A 24261-nucleotide genomic window follows, 5' to 3' on the forward strand; every position below is an offset into this window, starting at 1 on the left:
ATATATATACATTCATACATGTGTACTTCAGCTCGTACATTTTTTACTGTTACACTTTTAACTACTACATTTTTATTTTTTCTTTAATGAATAAACATTTAAAATATGCTAGTTTATAAGAGAACAATTTTTGATACATGTATAAAACTATATCATTTTTATTAAAAAAAATTTAATACATTAAAATATAATAAGCAATGCTTACAAGTATATCATGTTGTTAAATTTTTCTCACTTTTGCTTCTTGTACTTCTGTATATACACACACATGTAGCAGTACGTACATACACACATATGTAGAAGTACGTACATACACACACAATGCACTAACAAAATGCAGCGCTAGTTGAAACACCAGTTCGAATAAAAAGAAAAAGAGGGTGAAGTTGTTACAGCATTACTATTACAAGGCTGTTAATATATATAAATGTGCACAAGTAAAATACATATAAATTAAAAACATAACAACAAAATTTATTAAAGATTATTTTAACGTAGTTTGAAAAATGAAAATTAAAAAAAGCAAATTAAGGTTAGCAAAAATTTTGAAAAAAAATATTAAAATGGAAAGAGAGATAAATAAAATAAAACATACAGGTGTTAATAAATCAACATATCTATACATCCTCACATCCTTAAAGGGAATGGTTAAGGATACAAATATGATGGAAACATGTCAGTGGTATGTACATTTAGCATTAAAAACTTCTCGTACAATATATTGCGTATACAAATTTGGATACATACACAATTGTGATAATGTGCAATATTCCTCATTCAAAAAATGCATTTTCGATAGTAACAACTAATGTACGAGAGAAAAAAAAAAAAGAATAATAAAACAATAATAAAATAAACAATAAACGAGTAATAAACAAATAATGGACAAATAATAAACAAAAAATACAAACAAAAAAAATTGACAAATAATATAAACAAAAAATAAACAAAAAATAAACAAAAAATGTACAAAAAATAAACAAAAAATGTACAAAAAATAAACAAAAAATAAACAAAAAATGTACAAAAAATATACAAAAAATAAAAACATTTTCACAAAAAAAAGAAAAATACAGCATTCACATTAACAACTCAGTCACATACATATGTGATTGCATAAAATTGTTATTTAATGGTCCTCTTGTAATTTAATTTTAATTTTGCTTTTCGAGGCAAAAATAAAAAAGCAATCACACGAAATTTAAAGAAAAAAGCGAATTTAAAATTTTTTAGAAAAGTTCCATTCTTCTGTATTACGCGTGAATATAGTATGATACGTGCATTACATATATATATATATATATATATATTATCGTTTTGCGTTTCTATTTTTTCACTTTCATTTTAAAATTAATCAAAAATTAATATTTCTCCTTACGATAATACACTTATTTACTTTTCCCTTAGCTTTACAAAAAGGATAAGATATGTGAAATGTCGTTAATTTTCCAAATATAAAACAAACAGAGGGTTGATAATTATACATGTGGATAGGAATAATATTTTTTTCATTAATATGTAGTAATTCATTTTACAGCAAATAAAAATATTGTTTTTAAGGACTAACTCTTTTTGGTATTTCTCATTTTTTGTTTTTCAATTTTTCACTTTTCAATTTGTCACTTTTCAGGCATTTTTTGTTATTTTATTTTATTTTATTATTTTATTATTTTATTTTTTTTTTTTTTTGAAGCTCTACTCTTATCACTCCTTTTTGAAATTCTATTAATGTCGGATAAATCATGTTTACTTGAAAATTTACTTGAAACGTCAGCATCGATAATGCCCCTATTTTTTCTGTACAACAAGGAACATAGAAATGTGCTTATTTCGTTTGCTACATTTGAATATATGTGAGATAACTTGATATGATTTGTCTTTATATTAAACATTCCTTTCTTGCAGCAAAAATTACAAATGCTTACAGGTTGTTGAAGGGGTGTATTCGTAACGTTATATATATTTTTTGCATTTTTGTAATAATATGGGCTATTTCTCACAATCCTTACTAACTCTTTATATCTCATTACTTCACTCCGCGTGATTAATCTTAAGCAGTATAAATCGTCCTTCTGCAGGTTTTCTACTTTGGTACGCCTTTCGTCATTTTGCTTATTTTCTTTATGCTGCTGCTCCTCTATTCCATTATCTTTCCTGTCAACCATATTACTAATGTTCTCCTTTTTTGACGTTTCTTTTTTCTTTTCCTCGTTAAATATTTCCCCTATAGCTCTTTCCTTGTAATTTATTTTTTCAAAAATTGTATTTTTTAAGCTGCCATGAATATCATTGCTAGTTACATAAACCGTCTTTACATTAACCCTAGTGACAAAATTGCACGGATTAATTAGGAACTCGTTTTCTTCCAATTGGTTAACTTGTTCTGATAAGGTATAGTGATTCTTCTTGAAAATGGTACTGCTGCATTTGCTTTTTTCTAATAAAATACCTACATAATCATTTTTAGAGTTATAAATAAAATTGCTATATTTTTGTTTTAATTTCTGTTTTTTAAAATTCCATGGTTTTATTTTATTTTTTAAAGCACATGTTACTGATATGTCCTTTTCTCTATTTATCGCTATTTCTTTTTCTACTAGATGAACATTATTTGGATCGTATTTTCTTTCTGAAATAGGTAAGTCATTCTCTATATCTTTATGAATGCACATGGAAGGGTCATCACTTAACGGCTTCAAATATCTGCCATATGTTTTTTTCTCATCCGATGTGCTTTCCTCCGATAGTATGTAATCAATGTTCGACGTGAAGGCTGATGATGGACCCTGCGATTGGTATTTACTTGAACCGCTAAATGAGCCGCTAACGAAACTGCTAACCGAACCGCTAGTCGCCCTTCGGTCAGCATTGCTAATATTTTTCCAGCAGGACTCTGGATGTTCGTTATGGTTAAGCATACCCTGGCGTTTTTTGCCATTCATCATTGTGTTAAAACTTTTCTCTTCATTTTCTTCATATAACTCCTTACTGTGATCCGTGCCATTTTGCTCCTTATTTAGTACTTTTTTTTCCTTTATATCCCCTTCTTCTGTTCCCTTTCTATCCTCCTCTTCAGCTCTCTTTTTGATCTTTTTGTTAGAAACGAAAAGGACATCCATTGCCCGAGCATGTATAACGGTCCTTATATCCCTCCTGCACAAAAAATTTTCTTTCCAAAACTTCTCTTTATCAATACAGATGTTCACAAATTTTGCAAATATGAGTTTTCCTTCTATTAAAACTAGTCCAAAGCTGTTCATAAGGTTGTCCTGGGCGTCATGTTCTCCGGTGCGTCCTTCACTACGGCTGTTGTTACTTCCACTTCTACTTCCACTTCTACTTCTACTTCTACTTCTACTTCCACTTCTACTTCTACTTCTACTTCCACTTCTACTTCTACTTCTACTTCTACTTCTACTTCTACTTCCACTTCTACTTCTACTTCCACTTCTACTTCTACTTCCACTTCCACTTCTACTTCTACTTCCACTTCTACTTCTACTTCTACGTCCACTTCCACTCCCACTTCCATTACAATCCTTGTCACACTCCTCGTTCGTTCCACCACATCTATTCCTCTCTTTAGCACTTTTCCCCGCGTTACCATCCTTGTTTCGGTCAGACATGAAACAGTATTGACTCCTGTTTTCATTTCTCTCTACCTGTTTATAACTTTTACAACTGTCGTTATGTATGCAATATGCATGAACTTTTTCTATGGGGTCTAAACGAAACGGAAGACTGTATATTTCTCCTCTAGTTTTTTCAAACAGAACAGAGATACAATAATTTAAATTCTGTACTGTGCATTCTAGGATTTGTCCCATATTTTTAAAAAATATCTTTAGGCTTTTTTGTTTCTTCAATTTTACTACTGCCAGGTTTTGTTCTGAACAGGGGTCATTTAAGGCATTCAGTCCGGTTCCCTCATTTGTTACGTTTATTATGTCCATTGCATTCATTGAGTTGGCGAAATTTGTTTGAATCGTATAACCATTTTGACTACATAGATGGGGGGTCCTACTGCTCTTTTCCAAATTAATCCTTTTTTTGTTACTTCCATTATTTCGAGTCTTACATCCGGACAACAGGTTCGGTTTTAGTTCGATCCACCCTTTCTTTTCAAAGAATTTGTAATTTTCCTTATAATTTAAAAAATAATTTTTAAATAATATGAACAGATGCATATGATGAATATAGTAGTTGATAAAAAAACTAGCTCTTTTTAATTCGTATAGATATATTAACCACGTGGCACTGCTCACTTTACTGGCCAAGTCTATATACGTTTCATACCTTCTTTCGAAACAATTTATATTTCTAGAATGTGTGAAATTTCGATTATTTATCAGGTTACTGTTACATGAATAGTCGAACTCCCGCTTATGCGTCTGGGCGATTATTCTATCTTTGCTGTTATTACTACTACAATTGTAGTTTTCACTCCTGTTGAAATTGTCAGTTTTATTAATGTTATTATGGTTGCTACTGCTGATGTTATTATGGCTGCTACTGCTGATGTTATTATGGCTGCTACTGCTGATGTTATTATGGCTGCTACTGCTGATGTTATTATGGTTGCTACTGCTGATGTTATTATGGTTGCTACTGCTGATGTTATTATGGCTGCTACTGCTGATGTTATTATGGCTGCTACTACTGATGTTATTATTACTGAGGAAGAAGCAATGCTGCAGATTTTTGTTTGCCAAACTTTTTTTTGGTATGTTTTTTGCTTGTCTTCCATTGTTCTCACTCTTGCTACCATTATCAGCAGATGACCTACAGCACACATCTCTTACTGTATGCATGTAACATTTGCTGCTACTGTTAGTGTTTTGGTTATCATTATTATTAACATTATGCACAGAGGTGTTTACATCCGATACAGTTGTGCCAATAGCCGAAGGAGCAGTGGTGTTCTTATCCAAATTTTGTTCCTTTCTTACATTCGAGGGGCACTCACTAATTGGAAGATTATCATTTCTACTTAATAACACTTGTCTATGTATCTTGAGCGGATTGTTTTTCTCTTCATTATTTTTCTCTTCATTATTTTTCTCATCATCATATGTTTCATCATCATATGTTTCATTATCATATGTTTCATTATCATTTTTAAAATTGATAAATTTGTTATAATTTTTTAAATATTCATGATTACAATTTAAGTGGTTCATATGGCCATTAAGGAATTTATTATTACAAGAATGGTTAGTAGACATATGAATGAAGTTTGACGAGGCATGTTCTGAATGGTTATAGTTATACACATTATCCTTCTTCACATTTTTACAATATACATTTGGATTATTCATTTTATACACATTTGCATGGTTGTTATTTATAGATGCATTTACATCATTTTTATTAGCTTTTGTACTATTACGTGTCTCTTTAATATTATTCTTGTTGCACATACTGTTGTTGTTATTTCTTTCAGTGGATACACTAGCCAAATATTTTTCCGAAATGACCATATCATCCTGTGCGCTCCTTTTGTTTGTATTATCACAATGGGTACATTTATCATTTATCTGATCACTTGTTATTTCATCTGTTTTGATATCTTTCATATGTCCGGATTCAATATCACACATTTTATGCATTTTACGCATTTCTCCAAATTCACTACCACAATATTTGTCATTCTCAGTCTCATCACTAGTGCCTTGCTCGTTCATTTCATGAGATGAACTTAAGTTTGTTCCATTTATCTTATGTTCCGCTGTTTTTTTATTCCTCATACGAACGTTAAGAGTAGCTTTGTTCCTTTCTCCCTTATACTTGATGCTATGATCACTTGGTTCTTTATTTCTAAAATTATGCGTAGAGTCCGAAATATACATTTTTTCATTTTGCATTTCTTTTATATCTTTTAAAATAATAAAATCATCATCTGCACTAATACGCTTCGTACATTTCGTATCTACATATTTAATATAGCTTTTTTTTTTATAAAGGTCATCTCCGATTAATTTTTTCTTGTACATGTGAATATCATTTCGATTTAAAGAAGCCATGTTTTCACTACTACACTTGTTGTTCTTTTTTATGTTAAAATTTCGATCGGCATGTACAGCAAGTGAACTTGTATCTTTAGTGGGGCAAAAAAATTTTTGGTAACTCGTCTTAGTTCTACTAATGTATGTATCATAATTGTAACTGTAAATAGGATCATAAAGAGTAAGGAGTTCATCCCATACCCCTCCATGACAAATGGAAGATAAAACTTTTTTATTTATTTCATTTGCATCCTTTTTATAGCATTTATCTTCATCAATTAAATTTATAGTTTTCATTAATTTTTTCCTGGAGTTTAATTCATTAAAAAAAATCATCAAAGAGTAGAATATAGGAGATATGTTCATCATATAATTTGCGTTTATACTTGTTGTGTCTTCACCAGTAAGGTAGTTACAATAACTCACTTGAATCTTTTTATTTTTATGCGGTTCATTTTTATTCGCCTCATTTGGAAGAACTGGGGTTCTGTAATCTTCTGTATCGGAAAATATGTTTACATCATTTTGGGGATTATAGTTCCTATTCTTTCGATTTAAAACGTTTGTGCTCCTCCCCTTTTTAAGGTTAATAAGGTTTTGACACTTGGCCTCTATTATTTTACTGTTTTTATGCATTACATTTAATATGTTTATCTTGTTTTTCATTTTGCCATTAACTTTACTATTCATTTTGTCGTTTAATTTATCATACATTTTATCATTCGTTTTACTATCATTCGTTTTACTATCATTCGTTTTATTATCATTCGTTTTACTATCATTCGTTTTATTATCATTCGTTTTACTATCATTCGTATTATTATTGTTCTTTTTTTTTTTTTTTTTTTTTTTTTTTTTTGTTCTGGTTACTTCAACAAAAGAACAATCGGATCGCTCCGAGAAGTAAACAGAAAGATTCTCATCATGTGCATCTTCCCCGACTACACTTAAATATTCGTTATCTGATTCGACATTGTTTTGAAAGAAGGATATATTATGATCACTTACTTTATCGTATTCACTGTTCGAAAATACCTTATTCACAAGATAGTATGACATTTTAAAAAATTCATTGTAGCTAGTGTTTTTATCTTCTTTTAACATTGCTCTGTCCTTTTTGTTTTTACCCTTCCATTTGATTTTATCACACATATGTAATTCATTATCATTAAAACGATATGCCTCTTCTAATAAACGCTGATTTATAACATATGTACGGTTAGAAATGGACGAGTTATCTGTACTACTACTATTTATATCATCACTGCGCTTACATCCACATATCCTATGATGATAGCAATTACTTTTAATAGAAATATTATTTACTACATTACCTCGGTTGATCTGGTTTAAAGTACAATCCTCTCCCTTTTGGCAGTTTATCATACCGCTATAAATTAATTTGTCTTCACTATAATTCGATCTGCAGGAGCTTCGCATACATGTAGACGTTTTATTCGCATTCACATGCCGCTTAATAGTTTTCCCTCGTTTGTGTGTTTGTACGAATGAGTTGGGTAATTCGTCATAATTTATTGCCTGTTCGTAACTTCTAACCTGATCCCAAGATGTATCCTCATTATTTCCTATTCCTTCAACACATAGGGTTCCATCGTATTCTCCTCCACTATGGTTACCATTACTGCATTCCTTTTCAGCATGCGGTTTACAGCATTTACCAGGATGGGTATTTCCCTTATCTTTACAGTAGTAATCTAATCCTTTCTGTTTGAGAGTTATATATTTTTCCGAGGTTTTTACAGAGTCTGTATCCTTTAGGGGTACTACCTGATCTGCCAATTTATCATAACAAGTGCTGTTGTTTGTTCTTTCTTCATTAATTAATTTATGGGTAAATTTTCCTCCATTGTAATTATTTGGATGACTGATAATTAGGCATTCTAAATTAATGCATTCTGATAAATTTTGCTCCAAGTTACTGTTCAAATAATTAATATCGTGCAGGTTATAATTAGGAACTTCGAGAGTGATGTGGGAATTTCTTTTTTTACCATCCTTTGGGTTATTGTTACTAATTTTGTTGTTCACCCTTGGTTCCGCTTCATTATTACTATTATTACTATTATTGGTTGAAGAACTAGTGGTAGTACTCGTGGTAGCATTAGCCGTAGCTGTGATGACCTCATTGTGGTGGGTTTGGAGAAATTTGATTGGCAGTTTACTATGAATATTACTGAAATTTTGATTTGTGTACGGGAGTACAGAACAACCATTACTTTGGAAGCTGCTACTTACGCAGCTTTTACTTAGGCAATTTGTTCCTTTTGTATAGGCATTTCCATTTAAACGAGTATTTCCTTTTATGGAATCATTTCTTTTGATAACCCGTATGGATGAGCCACGTTCGGACAGAGCATCTTTGTTGACATTCTCAAGGAGAGTGTTGTCTTTGGGATGTTGTAACAACAAATTTGTTCTATTTAAATTCCCATTTTGGTTGTTACTTATAATACTATTTGTTTGTTCATTTGCTTTTTTGAAATAGGGATCATGATTACTCCTGAGTTCATGCAATGTATTAGGTGAAGAATCGGTATGACAAATATTACAAACATTAGCATTATTCTGTTCATTGTTCGCACTGTTTGCACCGTTTCCATTGTTACCAATTTTGCAATAACGCACAGCTAGCATCATCCACAAAATGGTCGGTAGACCACCCTGTTTCATAGATGGTAGTTTCCTAACCTTCAATAAATATTTTAATATCCTCATTACATTTTTTAAGTTTGGAAAATTTTCCAATATACTTAAAAAAAATTCCGTATGCTTCAAAGAATTGTTTGTATTAACGGATACATCACATACAATTTTATTTTTCTTAAGGGTTAAGATGGGAACCCTTGCTGAATCTACTAGTTGCAGTTCAACGTTATTGAAGAAGGAAAATTCGAACCCATTGGTACCATAACTACTACATCCGCTACTGCCTTCAACGAAACCTTCTGTACAGTTATCACTTTGACTGCCTTTTCTTTTCTGGCTACTCGCTCGTTCATTATCACTCTTAGTTGTACCACTTCCACCATTTCGCTTCTTGACATCATTGATATAATTGTAAATATTGTGCAGAATAAATTTAGCATCGTACATATTGGTCTGAATTACAATGTCGAGATCACTAGTTTTTGAGTCTACTCCATATGCAGTTGAGCCGACTGTACAAATATTAATTTCACATTTAAATAAATGTTTTATTAACTTTGATAAAAATATAAAAATGCTTTGTTTCGTCAACTTAATATCTTTAGATGGCTTTACCCTTTTCAATAAATCAATTAGCTTGTTTTCTGTTTTGTATAATAGTAATATGATATCCTTTTTTTTTTTGTAGTCATTAACAGGAAAGCTCCTTCCCCTCCATTTTGTACTAACATCGTTACGTTCGCCATAAGCATCATTGGAATAGTTGTACTTAGAACTGCAGTTGCTAGTGGTGCAGTTGCTAGTGGCGTGATTACTACTAGCGTCTTCACTCTTATTATTGCTATATTTCACATCATCCCCATTACCTCCTCTCCTATCAGTATTAATGCGGTTCAAGCTGGATGTACATTGATTTACCATAATGCACTTGCCCCTATTGCAGTTGTCGGTGGAACTGTTTATTCTTCCCCTGTTGTAAATATTTAATGATGAGCTTCTTCCATTATTTGGTGTGGCTAAAAGTACGGGGAAACGTACTGGTAAGCATGTTATATGCATAATGGAATTTCCACAATGACTTGAACTGATACAACTGAATTGCCTGTTCATTTGTTCTAACGAGTTATACTCCATATTAGAATTTTTTTTATTTTTTCTAAAACAAACATAGTTTTTTCTTTTTTTTTCATTCATATAGCGGCTTTCCATTTTTTCATCCTCACTCAGAAGGGCTTCTTCTGTCTTCATTAAGCAGCTTCGAGTGTGTCTTTTATTTTTATTACTATTACTATTATTTTTATTACTATTACTATTATTTTTATTACTATTATTATTATTTTTATTACTATTATTATTATTACTATTACTATTACTATTGCTATTTTTATTTTTATTACTATTATTACTATTACTATTGCTATTTTTATTTTTATTTTTATTATTCAACTGGAGCTCCATTTTTTTCCTATACTTGAACTCCTCTGAATGAAAATTTTCCCCCTTTTCATTTTGGCCTTCCCCTTTGACAAGCTCTATATTATCAGAAGTAATTCTTTTTACACATTCTTTTGTTACATTATGCGAACGGGAAAATACAATAACCTCGTCATCATCACTACGATCCGAATTATGACAGTTAGTACCGTAGCACTTCTTTTTCCATAAAAAATTACTATCATTAGTGTTTCTTGTAAATAATTTATTACATTGCTTCCCCATAATGTTTTCCTCACTTGAAATGTATTTTTCATTTATTCCTACAATGGTGGAACTTTCCAGCTGATCCTGCTTCTTATCCTCCTTGCTCCTTTTTTTTTTTTTTTTTTTTTTTTTTTTTTCTTTTTCTTTTTTTTTTCCAAGTTGTCCAATTCCTTTATGTAAAGACTCTCCTTCGACTTATCATAAGCACTGTGATCATCTTTTATTTTGTCTTTACCATTTTTTCCTATTAACGCTGCACTGTGGGTACACCTTTTCTCACTTGCTCCTTTTTCAATATCTCTTGAGGATTTGCTTTTCATATATGTACTTTGTATTCTTATACTACTCTTTGCACTATCCACGCTGTTTGTCCGTTCACATATATCTCTTTTGTTTTTCGTTACAACATTTCTATCTACATACTTGTAACTGCTATTTCTTTTGTTGTATGTATTGGTCGAAGAAGTCTTCTCAATATCATTTGCAAACGAAGCATATGCATCTTGACTGTATTCTTTTCTACTATTATTTGAATCATTTATGCAATCCGGAAGGGTCAAACGTTCCCTCCGTTCTTCATCCCTCTTATCATTTCCATCGCTATGACTGTTACTACGACTGTTACTACTACCATGCCCACCACTACTACAGTTACTGCCTCTATTAACAACGCTAATACTGTTTCTACCTTCTTCATTTCCATTTCCATTGTCAACACAGTAGATGCTGCTGTTCCCTGAATCCATATATCCATTAAAGGAATACGGCAATTCATTGGTGTTTCCATATGGGTGCATTATTCCTATCGGTGCAGGGGGTACAGCGTAAGGGTGGTAGTACATATTATACGAACAGTTGTACAAAAGAGCATAATCATTTAAAAATTGGTTATACGTAGAGGAATACATAATATTATAAGTGTTTGTGTTATTGTCATTTCTTTCCTTATTCATATTGTAAAATGTGTTGAACGTATTATTGTTACTGTTAAGATATACGTTCCAATTATGAAAATTTGCCATGGTATTCTTCATATATGATTCATCGAGAAGGGGTAGTTTATTTTTTTTTTTTAAAAAAAAGTTGTTTTGCTTCCTATCATTGTAATTAAAAGGATGGTTACTAAGCCCATAGTTTGAGTGTACTTTTTTTTTGTTATTCATGTGAAATTTTTTCGGATGGAAAAAATATATATGATCCTTCTTATCATGACTGCTGTTAGTGTGCATCCAGTTTGTGCTGTACATATTAACATTATTATAATTATTCCCATTGTAATTGTAGTTACTCCCATTGTAATTGTAGTTACTCCCATTGTAATTGTAGTTACTCCCATTGTAATTGTAGTTACTCCCATTGTAATTGTAGTTACTCCCATTGTAATTGTAGTTACTCCCATTGTAACTGTAGTTATACCCAGTGGCACTGTGGTTATACCCTGTATCATTATAATTCCTTCTATACACGTTGTGATTATAAAAACAATTATCTCTACTCACGTCATCTCTACTATAACAGCTGTGCTTGCTCCAGTTGTTGCTCCAGTTGTTGCTCCATCTGTTTCTGCCGCTGTTATTCCAGTTGCTAGTGTAATGGTTAACTTCCCTTCCGTAGTAATTAATCAGTTCATCATACACTTCTTGAGTACTTTTTTTATTTTTGAGAATACACACCTTGTTACCATTGCTCATGGAATTATAGACTCCAACGTTATGATATATATTGTCCTGTTCATTATTTCCAATATTTTTTCTTTTATTACGGAAATAATTGTAATTCATCATGTGCTCATTTGGATACTTCCTTGGGTTCGTGTTCATATACTTCTTATAATTTTCTGCATACTTGGGAAAGCTATCCAAATGATATTTTATTCCTCTTATGTCAAGTCCTACTACATCTTTTTCTTCTTCATTTATAAACCTGCTGTTGTGCACACCTGGGTATTCCTCACTCACGTCGTTCCTATGGTAGTAACTACAGTTATAGAAGTTGCTGCAGTTATCGAAGTTGTTGCAGTTCTCGAAGTTGCTGCAGTTCTCGAAGTTGCTGCAGTTCTCGAAGTTGCTGCAGTTATCGAAGTTGCTGCAGTTATCGAAGTTACTGCAGTTATTGTGGCCATAACTATTGTAAACATTTATATGATTGTTATAATGAGAGTTCGGGGAATCGTCATTATGAAAAAAGTTGTTACTGTGGGGGATAGTCCTAAAAGCACTATCCTCATCGTCGTCATTAGTACGTTCCACATTCGTGTTAACCGCATTTATGTTAACTTGATTTTTGTAATTACCCTTAGCACAACTTTCTGCATTTCCTGAAGCATGTGCATCCGTGCAACCACTCGCACTCAAAGCAGTAACATCATTTCTTATGTTCTTATGTTTTCCATGCATGTTATTGGGTGTTAAGTAGTTACTATTTGGTGGAATATAAACCCCCATCATCATCATCATCCTACTGTCATAATGTATATCCTTTTCTATATCTATATAATACTTATTTTTCCTATTATGCATGTAATATAAATTGTTAAGGTAGTTTGCATAATTTATACAAAACATATTATTATCATAATTGCATTTTATCATATTAATAAAATGATCATTATTGTATGTGTACTTACCATCACTGTTCATTAACTGCTGCATGTTATAGTAATGAGTATAATTAAAGAACTCAAAATTTTCATAACGCCAGTTACGTTCTTTCCTTCTGTTCTTTGTATACTTTCCCTGTAATTTATTCATATGAAACATATTATTCAAGTAATTTTGATTCTTTAAACTATTCATGTTGTTCGTGGGTGTGTCAAACATTTCGCTAGTATTGTGAATCTCCGCTTTATCCTCTTGTGCTTTAGTTCTACAAACAACGGTACTACAACCCCTTCTGCTGCTTCTACATTCCTCCATGCTGTTCCCATCCAAATTATGCATAGTGGCATAACCATTAACTGCAACTACTTTATCTATAACATTTGAAGACGCTTTCTTCTCATTATTCTTCTTTAAGTCGTGCACTTTATCTATACTAGTCATTCCGATATGATGATCACTGTATGCTGCTTCCTGTACCAAATTTGTTTTATTAACACTAGGATTTATTTCACTCACGCAACAATACTTTCTAGAATACATTTTTGCAGATCTATGTTTAGGTAGCACACACTTATTAGCGACTAAGTATTCGTCACACTTTTCTTTATCTAAATGATCATTAGGTTCATAATATTTAAAAGAATTGTTTACAGTAAGTTGATCATTTGTACATATGCTATTCATTTTGTTCGTGTGACTGCAGTTTTTCCTTCTTTTTCCTTCCGTTAACAATTCTACATTTTCTTTATTTTCTAGATTAACATCTGTTTGGTTCGTTATAAACTTTGCCTTCCCAATTTTAATATCTGTGCTCTTCTGTTTTCCGTATAGTTCATATGTACGGCTATGGGGACTAATCTTGTCCGTGTTCCTCTTCATTGTACCCTCCTGGTAACTAATATTTACAATTTTCATTTCTTTCAAATTTTTAACACTATCATTTGTTATCTTGTTTGATGTATCAACACTTGATTCGGCATTAGAGGGACCGTTCCCCTTTTTTACATTGCTATTATCTTTTTCATATACAACATTACCATTTTCATTATTGCACATCTCACCATTTGCATTATCTCCATTATCATTACTCTTTTGACTAGTTCCCATATCATTTGACAATTTTTCAACGAAGTTGGAAAGACCGTAATCGAAGTATATGATGGTATCTTCTTTTTTCTTATTTTTCTTATTTTTATTTTTTTTATTTTTTTTTTTTTCGTTACATTGGCTGTTTTGGCTGTTTTGGCTGTTTTGGCTGTTTTGGCTGTTTTGGCTGTTTTGGCTGTTTTGGCTGTTTTGGCTGTTTTGATTGTTTTGATTGTTTCTGCTTATGTTATTCTCCTCTTTGTTGTCCATATCCCTCACCATATTTGTATTATCATTATTACGATTATTACTATCATCATTATTATTATCATTTTTATCATCCTTCAAAGATGACAGTTTTTCTAAGCTAGCTGATTTGGCACGAATAACAGAAAGAGACTCTTTAGATGCAACAAACATTTTCTTTTCCTCATGAGTGTAATATGTATGTGTGTTATGTTTCATTGAACAACTTGCAACAGAGTACTTTTCTTCATCTACATTCTTTAAGTTGTTTATTCCCCACTGGTTAGAACGAACAATGCTGGTCATGTTCGTAGTCTTATCTCTCTCTATGCAGTTTGAGAGGATGTTTCCTTTGTCCGTTAAGTTTTCACCTAAGCTTTCATGAACACCTTTACTTATACCTTTACCAGTGATTCTGCTTATGTCCATTTTTATCCGCTCATTTTTGCCTTTTTTGCCTTTTCTACTACCTACACTGGAAGAACCATTATTCCATCCTTTTCCCACTACATACTGTTCATTCCCATTTTGGATGTTTAAAAAAGCGTCCTTCTTTTCATTACAGTCATTCTTTGTGTATGCTTTATTTTCTTCTACATTTTGTTGAGTGCAAAGGGATGATTTTGCATTAGACAAGTTATTAAGCTCGCTCTTTTTTGAGATGTTATTTGTGTTATAGTAATTGCTGATATGTGTTCCTTCCTTATAATTTTTTTTTTTCACTGAGTTTATTTCTTTTTCTGCTTTTCGTTCTCGACTAATTACTACTCTCATCTTGTTCATGATATCCTTACTTTGTTCCCTTAGCCCATCAGTATAACTTCCTACTGGATCATCTTTAATGCTGCTCATATGTAATCTATCATCAGAGTTACCATGTTTACCATTACCCGAAAGAAGAGCCTCTCTTATATCGTTGTTTAAGTTCTGTGCATACGTTAAATAAGCTGCTGGTGTAGATGAAATGTCCCACTGACTACTTCTATTTACTGCTGCGTGTGAAATGTGAGTCCTCTTCGAACGAGCGCTCGCTAAGTCCGCACTCGCTCTACTATTATTGTCATCATTATTATTATCATCATTATTATTATCATCATTATTATTACTAAGATTATTATTACTATGATTATTATTACTAAGATTATTATTACTATGATTATTATTACTATGATTATTATTACTATGATTATTACTATGATTATTATTACTAAGATTATTATTACTATGATTATTATTACTATGATTATTATTACTATGATTATTATTACTATGATTATTATTACTAAGATTATTATTACTATGATTATTACTACTATCATTACTGACGTTTATTTTATCCCTAGTGTTATTGTCATTTACGTAATCGTTATAACCGCTTACAGCGTTAGAATTTTCTGTACATAATCTTTCTTTATCCGAGTAAATTTTTTTTTTTTTTTTTTTTTTTTTTTTTTTGTTAACCTTTGAATTTCCTCTACCGCTATTAGCACATAAATTATTTTTCAAATTCGTAACATCTGTGTAATTGTATGTATCTCTTAACTGTGATTTATTCCTATTGCTATCCCTTTCACATAAATGGGAACCATGCTTTTTGGGTACACGGTTCGAAGTGTCGCTATGTTTGTTCATTTCATTTTTTATACTCCTTTCTAAGGTTCCCTTTGCTTTGTTTCTATAACTCTCATACATTTTTTCATTATTACTCTCTTTATGCAAAGGATTTTTTTTTTTTTTTTTTTTTTTTTTTTTATTATGTGAGACATTTGTGCATGTGGCTATGCCATTACTGCCATCCCCTTCGTTAACTAGATGATGGACATCATTAGTACTCACTTTGTTTAAACTAATTATATCGATTCCTTTGTATGTGTTATTACCATTTTTAACATCATTCGTTGCATTTGGTAATGTATTAGTAATATTAGCAAGCTTGTTCACATCATAGTGTTGACAGACTTCTCTCTCATCTTGAGAGTCATTAACATTTCTATCATAATTGTTACATGTAGTTATAATTACATCATCTATTTTATTTTTGTCATCGTTGCTTCTATATTTCTGTATATTTCTGTTATTCGCATGGGACACACTGATTTCCTCTACCTTGTTGTTGTCTTTACGAAAGAATGGTTCCTTGGTCTCTGCATCCACGTCAACCACTTCACTAACTTCTTCCTTACCTTCTTCCTTACCTTCTTCCTTACCTTCTTCCTTACCTTGTTCATTTTTTATTATTATTATTTTTTTTTTTTTTTTCTTCCTTTGCAAAAGATATTTTATATCAACATGGAGGGGCAGCTTGAAGTGCATCTTATAGTTGAGCTTCTTCCTCATCATCTGCGTCGGATTTATTTTCTTTTGTGTAAAATTACCATCATCACTATGATTTTCAGTACTGTTTGTATGGCTAATATTCGGAGTGCTTTTTTTTTTTTTTTTTTGCATGCATGCAGTCAGAGTAGTAATTAGATCTATTCCTATTAGAACAAGTGGTATCCTCCTCCCTTTCAAGACAGTTACACTTGTCGGTTATTACGTCATTACGCATATCAAACATTGCATTTGGATATCCTTGTTCATGTTTTTTTTCCCCTTGTGCAAGTGTCTGACCTTGTACAGAAAATTCTGTAAATTTAGAATTTTTTTTTTTATTCCTTTTCCCTGCTGGATGAATGTTTACACAGTAGGGATGAGGAGTACCTTCCTCATTTCCCTCCTTTGAATTATTACAGTTATCATTAATACCACCATTATTACAATTATCATTACAATCATCATTATTATAGTTATTACTATCATCATTATTATAGTCATTACTATCATCATTATTATAGTTATTACTATCATCATTATTATAGTTATTACTATCATCATTATTACAGTTATTACTATCATCATTATTACAGTTATTACTATCATCATTATTACAGTTATTCTTTTTTTTTTTCTTCTTTTTAATAATTTCTCTTGTCAGTTCACAACTATTGAATTTATTGAAATAATTCAAATTGCATAAAATTTTACTTATTTGATTCATTTTCTTTTTATATAAAAACAATTTTGCATTATTCTCACTGAGTATGGAAGGTGCATACTTTTTTGTACAGGAAGTTTTCTTTACCTCCTCCTTTTTTGTCACGAGTAAGAATTTGTTACACTCATTTGTACTATGACCACCTCCGCTATTACTATTACCATTTCCACTATTACTATGACCACCTCCGCTATTACTATTACCATTTCCACTATTACTATGACCACTTCCGCTATTACTATTACCATTTTTACTATTACCACTTCCGCTATTACTATTACCATTTCTACCATCTCCCTTTCTTCCATTACTTTTGTGCATGTCGTAACATAGAGGGGTAAATTTAATTTTCTTTTTTTTCTTATCGTATACTTTATCTATAAATTTGTTTTTTTTATAAAAATATATATTACTATCACTGATATAACCCTTTGAGTTTGACTTGAGATGTGCTATGTTGTGATAGTTGTTACTACACAAGTAGCTGTGGTTGACTTTATCCTCATAATCTCTATGGTTGACTTCATAATGAATTTCATTTTTGTTATGAAGGAAATGCCTTATAACTTCATCTAGCTTTTTATCAAAAGCACTACTTGCATTTTTCAATTTACATTCCCCCTCATATATATCATTATCACTGTTAACGTTACTTCTAACGTTACTGCTAACGTTACTTCCAATATTACTGCCAATATTACAGCTAACATTACTTCCAATATTACTGCCAATATTACCGCCAATATTACTGCCAATATTACCGCCAATATTACTGCCAATATTACCGCCAATATTACCGCCAATATTACTGCCAATATTACCGCCAATATTACTGCTAACATTACTGCTAACGTTTTTGGACAGAGTGCACTTCAACAGATGCTCGTACTCATACACCGGTACATTCTTCTCCAATGTATTAAAGCATTTTAAAATATTCAATAAACGCGCTCTGTTTAGACACTCTTCCTTATCCATCATTTTTCTTCCTTTGTCGTTGTTACTGATGATCACATTACTGTTTTGTGGACGAGTGTATAATGTTTTCTTCATATCGTCCATTATAATTTTAAATTTTGTGTAATCATACATGCATCCCAAAACTCTATTTCTTAAAAAAAGGTTGTTTCCTTCTTCAATACTCAGTGCACCTTTTCTTTGACATACGTGTTTTCTTCTTTTGACAGAAGAGGATGTGTTATCACGTTTGTTACACTCGTGTAAATATATGTACTTGTTGCAGTCTTTCATTATTTAAAAAAAAAAAAAAAAAGGGGAGGGGCTCTTCTGTGTTTTCTTTTACCTCTTTATTGTCGCTTTTACTGTTTGTTGTAACTTCTACTTCTACTTCTACTTTTACTTTTTTTTTTTTTTTTTTTTTTTTTGTTTTTTTTGTAATTACAATTCGTAACTACGTAAAAATAAAAAGCTGTTAATTCTCCTAACCAATTTCATTTCATTTTGTTCTGTATTGCTTTGTTTTATAGTGTTTTACTTTGTTATACTTCGTTTTATTTCGTTTTAACGTTTTGCTATTTTTTGGTGTGAACAGTTCATACCTTTTTTTTTTTTTTTTTTTTTTTTAAGTGAAGCATATATTTAAATCATCAAGCTTTGCACTTTTTTCCAAAAAAGGATTTTTTTTTTTTTTTTTTTTTTTTTTTTTTAAAATATTCTACTGTTTAAGAGTGTTTCATTATTTCGACTAATACGTACGCACATATATACATATACATAAATATATAATTACGTATACATGTATATACATATATATTGACTTGTTCTTTTATTTTAGCTCCTCTTAAGGTACACTGATGGTTGGATTTTATTTTTCCCGTTCACTTGATTTATTTTATAATTGCAGTTTAGCTCTTTTTATTTTTTACCTCTTATCTGTTATCTGTTATATGCTATCTGTTATCTTTTAGCTTCAATCTTTTATTTTTTATCATTTAGTTTCTATCTTTTATCTTTTACCTTTTATCTTTTATCTTTTATCTTTTATCCTTTAACTTCTATCTTCTATTTTCTATCTTTTATCTTTATCTTTATCTTCCTTTTTTTTTCTTTTTTTCTCATTCCCTTCTGAAAATTCGTTATCGTACACCTTGATATTTTTTTAATTTATGGTACTACTTTAAATCTTGGAAATAAATTTTAGCGCAAATTGGTTTCAATTAATTTAAATTTCTTTTATTCACTCGTTCATTTATTTATCCACTCATTCATTCATTTAGTTATCTATTCATCCGTTTATTTATTTTTACCATTTAAAATTATATATGTGTATTACACATGTACATTATACTGCCCTTTACAAAAATTGGGTAAATCATATTTTATTTGTATATTTTTTAGTACATAAAAAAAAAAATAATTTAATTTTTGTATATTTAATGGCTCAGTTATATTACTGCGTTTCAGTCTTATACCAGTGAATGTTCTTCATCTATGCACATATACGTATACATGTGTATGTATGTAGGTACGTGCGTACGTACATATGCAGCGTATGTATATATGTACATGTAAAATGTAACAATTGTATATTAATAACAGGAAAAAAAAAATACACATATGTATACATAAACATATACATATGTATGTTTGTATACGTTTATGTATGTTTGTGTGTGTTTATGCATGTTTATGCATGTTTATGCATGTTTATGTATGTTTATGTATGTTTGTGTATGTTTGTGTATGTTTGTGTATGTTTGTGTATGTTTGTGTATGTTTGTGTATGTTTGTGTATGTTTGTGTATGTTTGTATACGTTTGTGTACGTTTGTGTACGTTTATGTACGTTTATGTATATAATTTATTGACTTGGGTTTGTTCAAAAAAAAAAAAAATTCATAATGCAGTTGCGCCTTTATAAATGAAAAATTTTATTTTAAGGATGTTTACTACAATATATTTGTAAATGTAAAGGAGCTAGTAAAATTAATTTATTGTTTTTAAATAAGGCATAAGTATGCATACATTTAAAATAAACGCGTGTGCGTACGTATGTATGTATGTGTATGTATATATGCATATATGTACGAATGTAGGTACGCATATATATATATATATATATAAATGTAGAATATTGCAACGATTTACTTGCTCACTCAACGCTAACAGATGACACATACTTTTACTTTTGACTGATGAAGTAAAAAAATATATGTATGGCATCAGTTACTTAAGTCGACCATATACCATTCTATTTTTTTTTTTTTTTTTTCTGTAGTACAATTAAAAATATACATGTAACATACTTATATTAGCACAGCACTGATACATTAAAAAAAAAAAAAAAAAATAGAAAGAAAAATAAAAATAAAAATAAAGATTGAAATTTAAATACACAATTTTATGAATTTTTTTTAAATCGCACTATACATACAAATATTTACATATATATATGTATATACATATATATGTATATACATATATATGTACATATATATATTACGCTTTGTATGTAATAAATCTCACTAATGCAATTTTTTTTTTTTTCCTTATGTGCGTATCAATTGATGTTTAACGTTTTTTCGAATGAAAAAAAAAAAAAAAAAAAAGATATGTACGATATGAATTAGTGTTCATAATGTATTATGTGAGGTTTTTATTTTTAGATCTTTTTTTTTTTTTTAGAAGAAATTTTTTTTTTTTTTTTTTTTTATGTATGCATTACGAAAAAATACTGTATTGATTCCATGACGTACTGCATAATATAAAAAAAAAAAAAATAAATAAAAATAAATAAAAATAAATAAAAATAAAAAATAAGGACAGCTCCGAAAGAGGAAAAATTATAAAAAAAAAATTCTTAATATTATTTTATTTGTATATACTAAACAAATGCGAACGACGTATACGTACATTGTACATGCGTTATACACACAGACAAGCATACACATGTATATATTATATATCATATATTATATATTATATATTATATATTATATATTATATATTATATATTATATAATATATATATATATATATATATATATATACATATATGTGAGCGCATGTGTGCCTGTTTTCTGTAAAAGCTTGACCATTGCATTAATCAGGTTTATAGAAAAAGGCAATCATACATTTATACGTACGTACATAAACACATATACAATGGAAGTTACATATGCGTACACATACATCACTGTATGTGCATATTCAAGTATGCACGTCGATGGGGTTAACTACATTTTTTTCTTTTTTTTTGCGAAGGCTTGAAAAGTTTTTAAAAATGAAAAAAAAAAAGGAAATACAGAATTATGGCAAAAATAAAAATGCACAAAAATATTGAATTAAAAAAAACAATTTGTATAAATAAAAAAAAAAAAAAAGAAAAAAAAAAAGGTTGACGTACCAATTGTGAATAATATAAGAGCATTGTTCCGATATGAAACAAAAATGTTTTTTCTTTTTCTTGACACAAGTGAGCAACAGTAGAGCATATTAATTTAATGCAAAATGCAAAAAAAAAAAAAAATTTTTTTTTAATTTTTAAAAAATTTTTCAACTATTGCAAGTTAAAAAATTTTATGATCTGAAAAAAGACGCGCATCAAGTTTTATATATGGTGGTATGAATAAATTATTTGCAATAAATTATAGAGGTAATAAATAAAACTTAAGTCATAATACTTCAATGTACGGTTTTTAATAATATAGGAATTCCTCGTGGAATGGAGTATATAAATATGTACACATATACGTACATACATACATACATATATACATACAAACATACATACATATATACATACAAACATACATACATATATACATACAAACATACATACATATATACATATATATACGATTATATGTATGTTAATGTACATGTATATGTATATAAAAAAGGAAAAAAAAAAAAAAAAAAAATTCATTTATTAAGAGTTCAGAGGAAAAGATACTAAAACGAGTTCAATTTTATGGCTTAAAAAAGGGAGATGTTTGTGAAAAAATGTTAAATAATAAAAAACTTTTTGAGAATATTTTTCATTACATATATTCCAATATTAAGGAGCTCTTTTCATATAATTTGCAAAATATGATATGCGATATTGAAATGGAATAATAGTCTTTTTTGGGTTCGTTCAAACAGTTAAAAGAAAGGAGAAGTCACAAGCATACACTCATAGCTATGTATACACACATATATATATATATATATATATATATATATATATATATATATATATATATGTATAGGCACGTAGTTACCTGTACTTATACGCGAGCAATTGGGTGAGCACAGAAACATCATTCAGCAAAAGCGCAAGTTTGGTGTCTATTCTGTTACTACCTCATTTGACTAACCCATTTTGCAAGCCTGTATAAGACCTTAATTACTGTTCTAAAATGATGAGGGAAAAAAAAAAAAAAGTAAAAATGGAAGAATAAATAAAGAAAAAATAGCTTTCCTTTTTGTTTATCAATTTTTCTATATTTATTTTTAAATGATACATTCTCAACAATCGCTGCTTTTCTCCATTTCTTAATTGCACGGTTATAATTTTTATTACAGTTTTTGGAATTTATTTCTTGCATCGTCAGGAAAAATGCTCCATGCACATATATATATATATGTATATATATGTATATATTTTATATATATGTATATATATGTATATATATGTATATATTATATATATATTTTTTTTTTACTAGCCATTTTGGAACAATCTTTTTCAAGCAGTGACAATAAATTCTAGAATGTTTTTCTAAAACCTATTTTTGAAATTTTCTTTTCAACGAGAAAGATCATTTTATTATATATTTATCAGAGTTGTTGAATGTTTACATATTTTTTTGAAGTTACAGAGTAAGGTAAATTCAGAGGGTAGTTTGAACGTTCTAAAATATGCCCATACTTGTAGCTACATATATATGAACAAATGTGTATGTGTGTGTGTGTGTAATATGACAAATAAATGAGCAACATGCACAAGTCAGGCAGAAAAAAGAACAGTTGAAAAGGCATAAACAAATGAGAATACAAACCTTTCAGTGGATCACTAAAAATTAGTACTATATTATTTACTTATTTCAATTTGTTTCTCAGTTATTTTGTTTATAGGAGCAAAAATTTGTTTAGTCATTTATATACCCTTTCTTTTTCATTTCTTTTGTATATATTTTTATTTTTATATATTTTTTTTTTGTTTCCATACAAACAGATAAACAAGTAAAAAATTAGTAGAAATATTCTAGGATATTTGTTAAAAAAGTTACATGATATATTTTTACTTTTATAGTATACATAAATATTGTAATATGGAATAAAAGACCGAATAGTTTATATATGCTTATGTATAAACCTGGGTGTTTGTATTTAATAAAATGGCTAAAAATGGAAGAAAAAAATAAAACAAAAAAAGGGAAATAAAATAGATAAAGGAAAAAATATTAAGGAAAAAATATAAAATAAAAATAATGAAATAAAAAGAAAAAAAAAAATTCCTTTTTATGTCTTTTCCCATTAGCAGAGCAATTTATCTTATGAGTTTTCTGATTGTACGTGTTGTTTAAGCAGCATCTTTAGGTGGAAAACAGTACTAACTTTTACATTGTATTCTATTATGTGCACATATTTTATTAATACTATGCATTCGTATATTAATTGATGATGATTTTTAAAATACGGGGGTGTAATGGAAAAAAAAAAAAAAAAAAATAAAATGATATATTTCTTATTGTTATAACACTGAAAATGTATTCTCTACATTTATTTTTGAAGCATTATTATGGCTTTTGAGATTTTGGATAGTCTAATTGTAATTGAAGTTTTCATATTATTTTGTGGATCTGCTTGCCTATAGTTGTTTTACATACTACTAAAGAGCATCCATTTTATTACTCTAAATATGTATTCTTTTCTTTTCTTTTCTTTTCTTTTCTTTTCGTTTTCAGCTTTAC

The 24261-nt window shown here is 29.6% G+C and overlaps 1 protein-coding gene across 1 annotated transcript; it reads right to left on the bottom strand.

The window, feature by feature from the left end:
* Positions 1–1658: 1658 nt before the first annotated feature.
* PmUG01_05038800 (erythrocyte membrane-associated antigen, putative) lies at positions 1659–18593 on the bottom strand (the record flags this gene model as incomplete). Its single annotated transcript, XM_029003606.1, is given in 3 exon segments — positions 1659–10481; positions 10496–16726; positions 16740–18593. 3 exon segments carry the CDS (start codon positions 18591–18593, stop codon positions 1659–1661), a joined length of 16908 nt encoding a protein of 5635 aa, XP_028860535.1.
* Between the last annotated feature and the right edge of the window lie 5668 nt (positions 18594–24261).

This window comes from Plasmodium malariae, assembly GCF_900090045.1.
Source record: "Plasmodium malariae genome assembly, chromosome: 5".
Taxonomy (NCBI): Eukaryota; Apicomplexa; class Aconoidasida; order Haemosporida; family Plasmodiidae; genus Plasmodium; species Plasmodium malariae.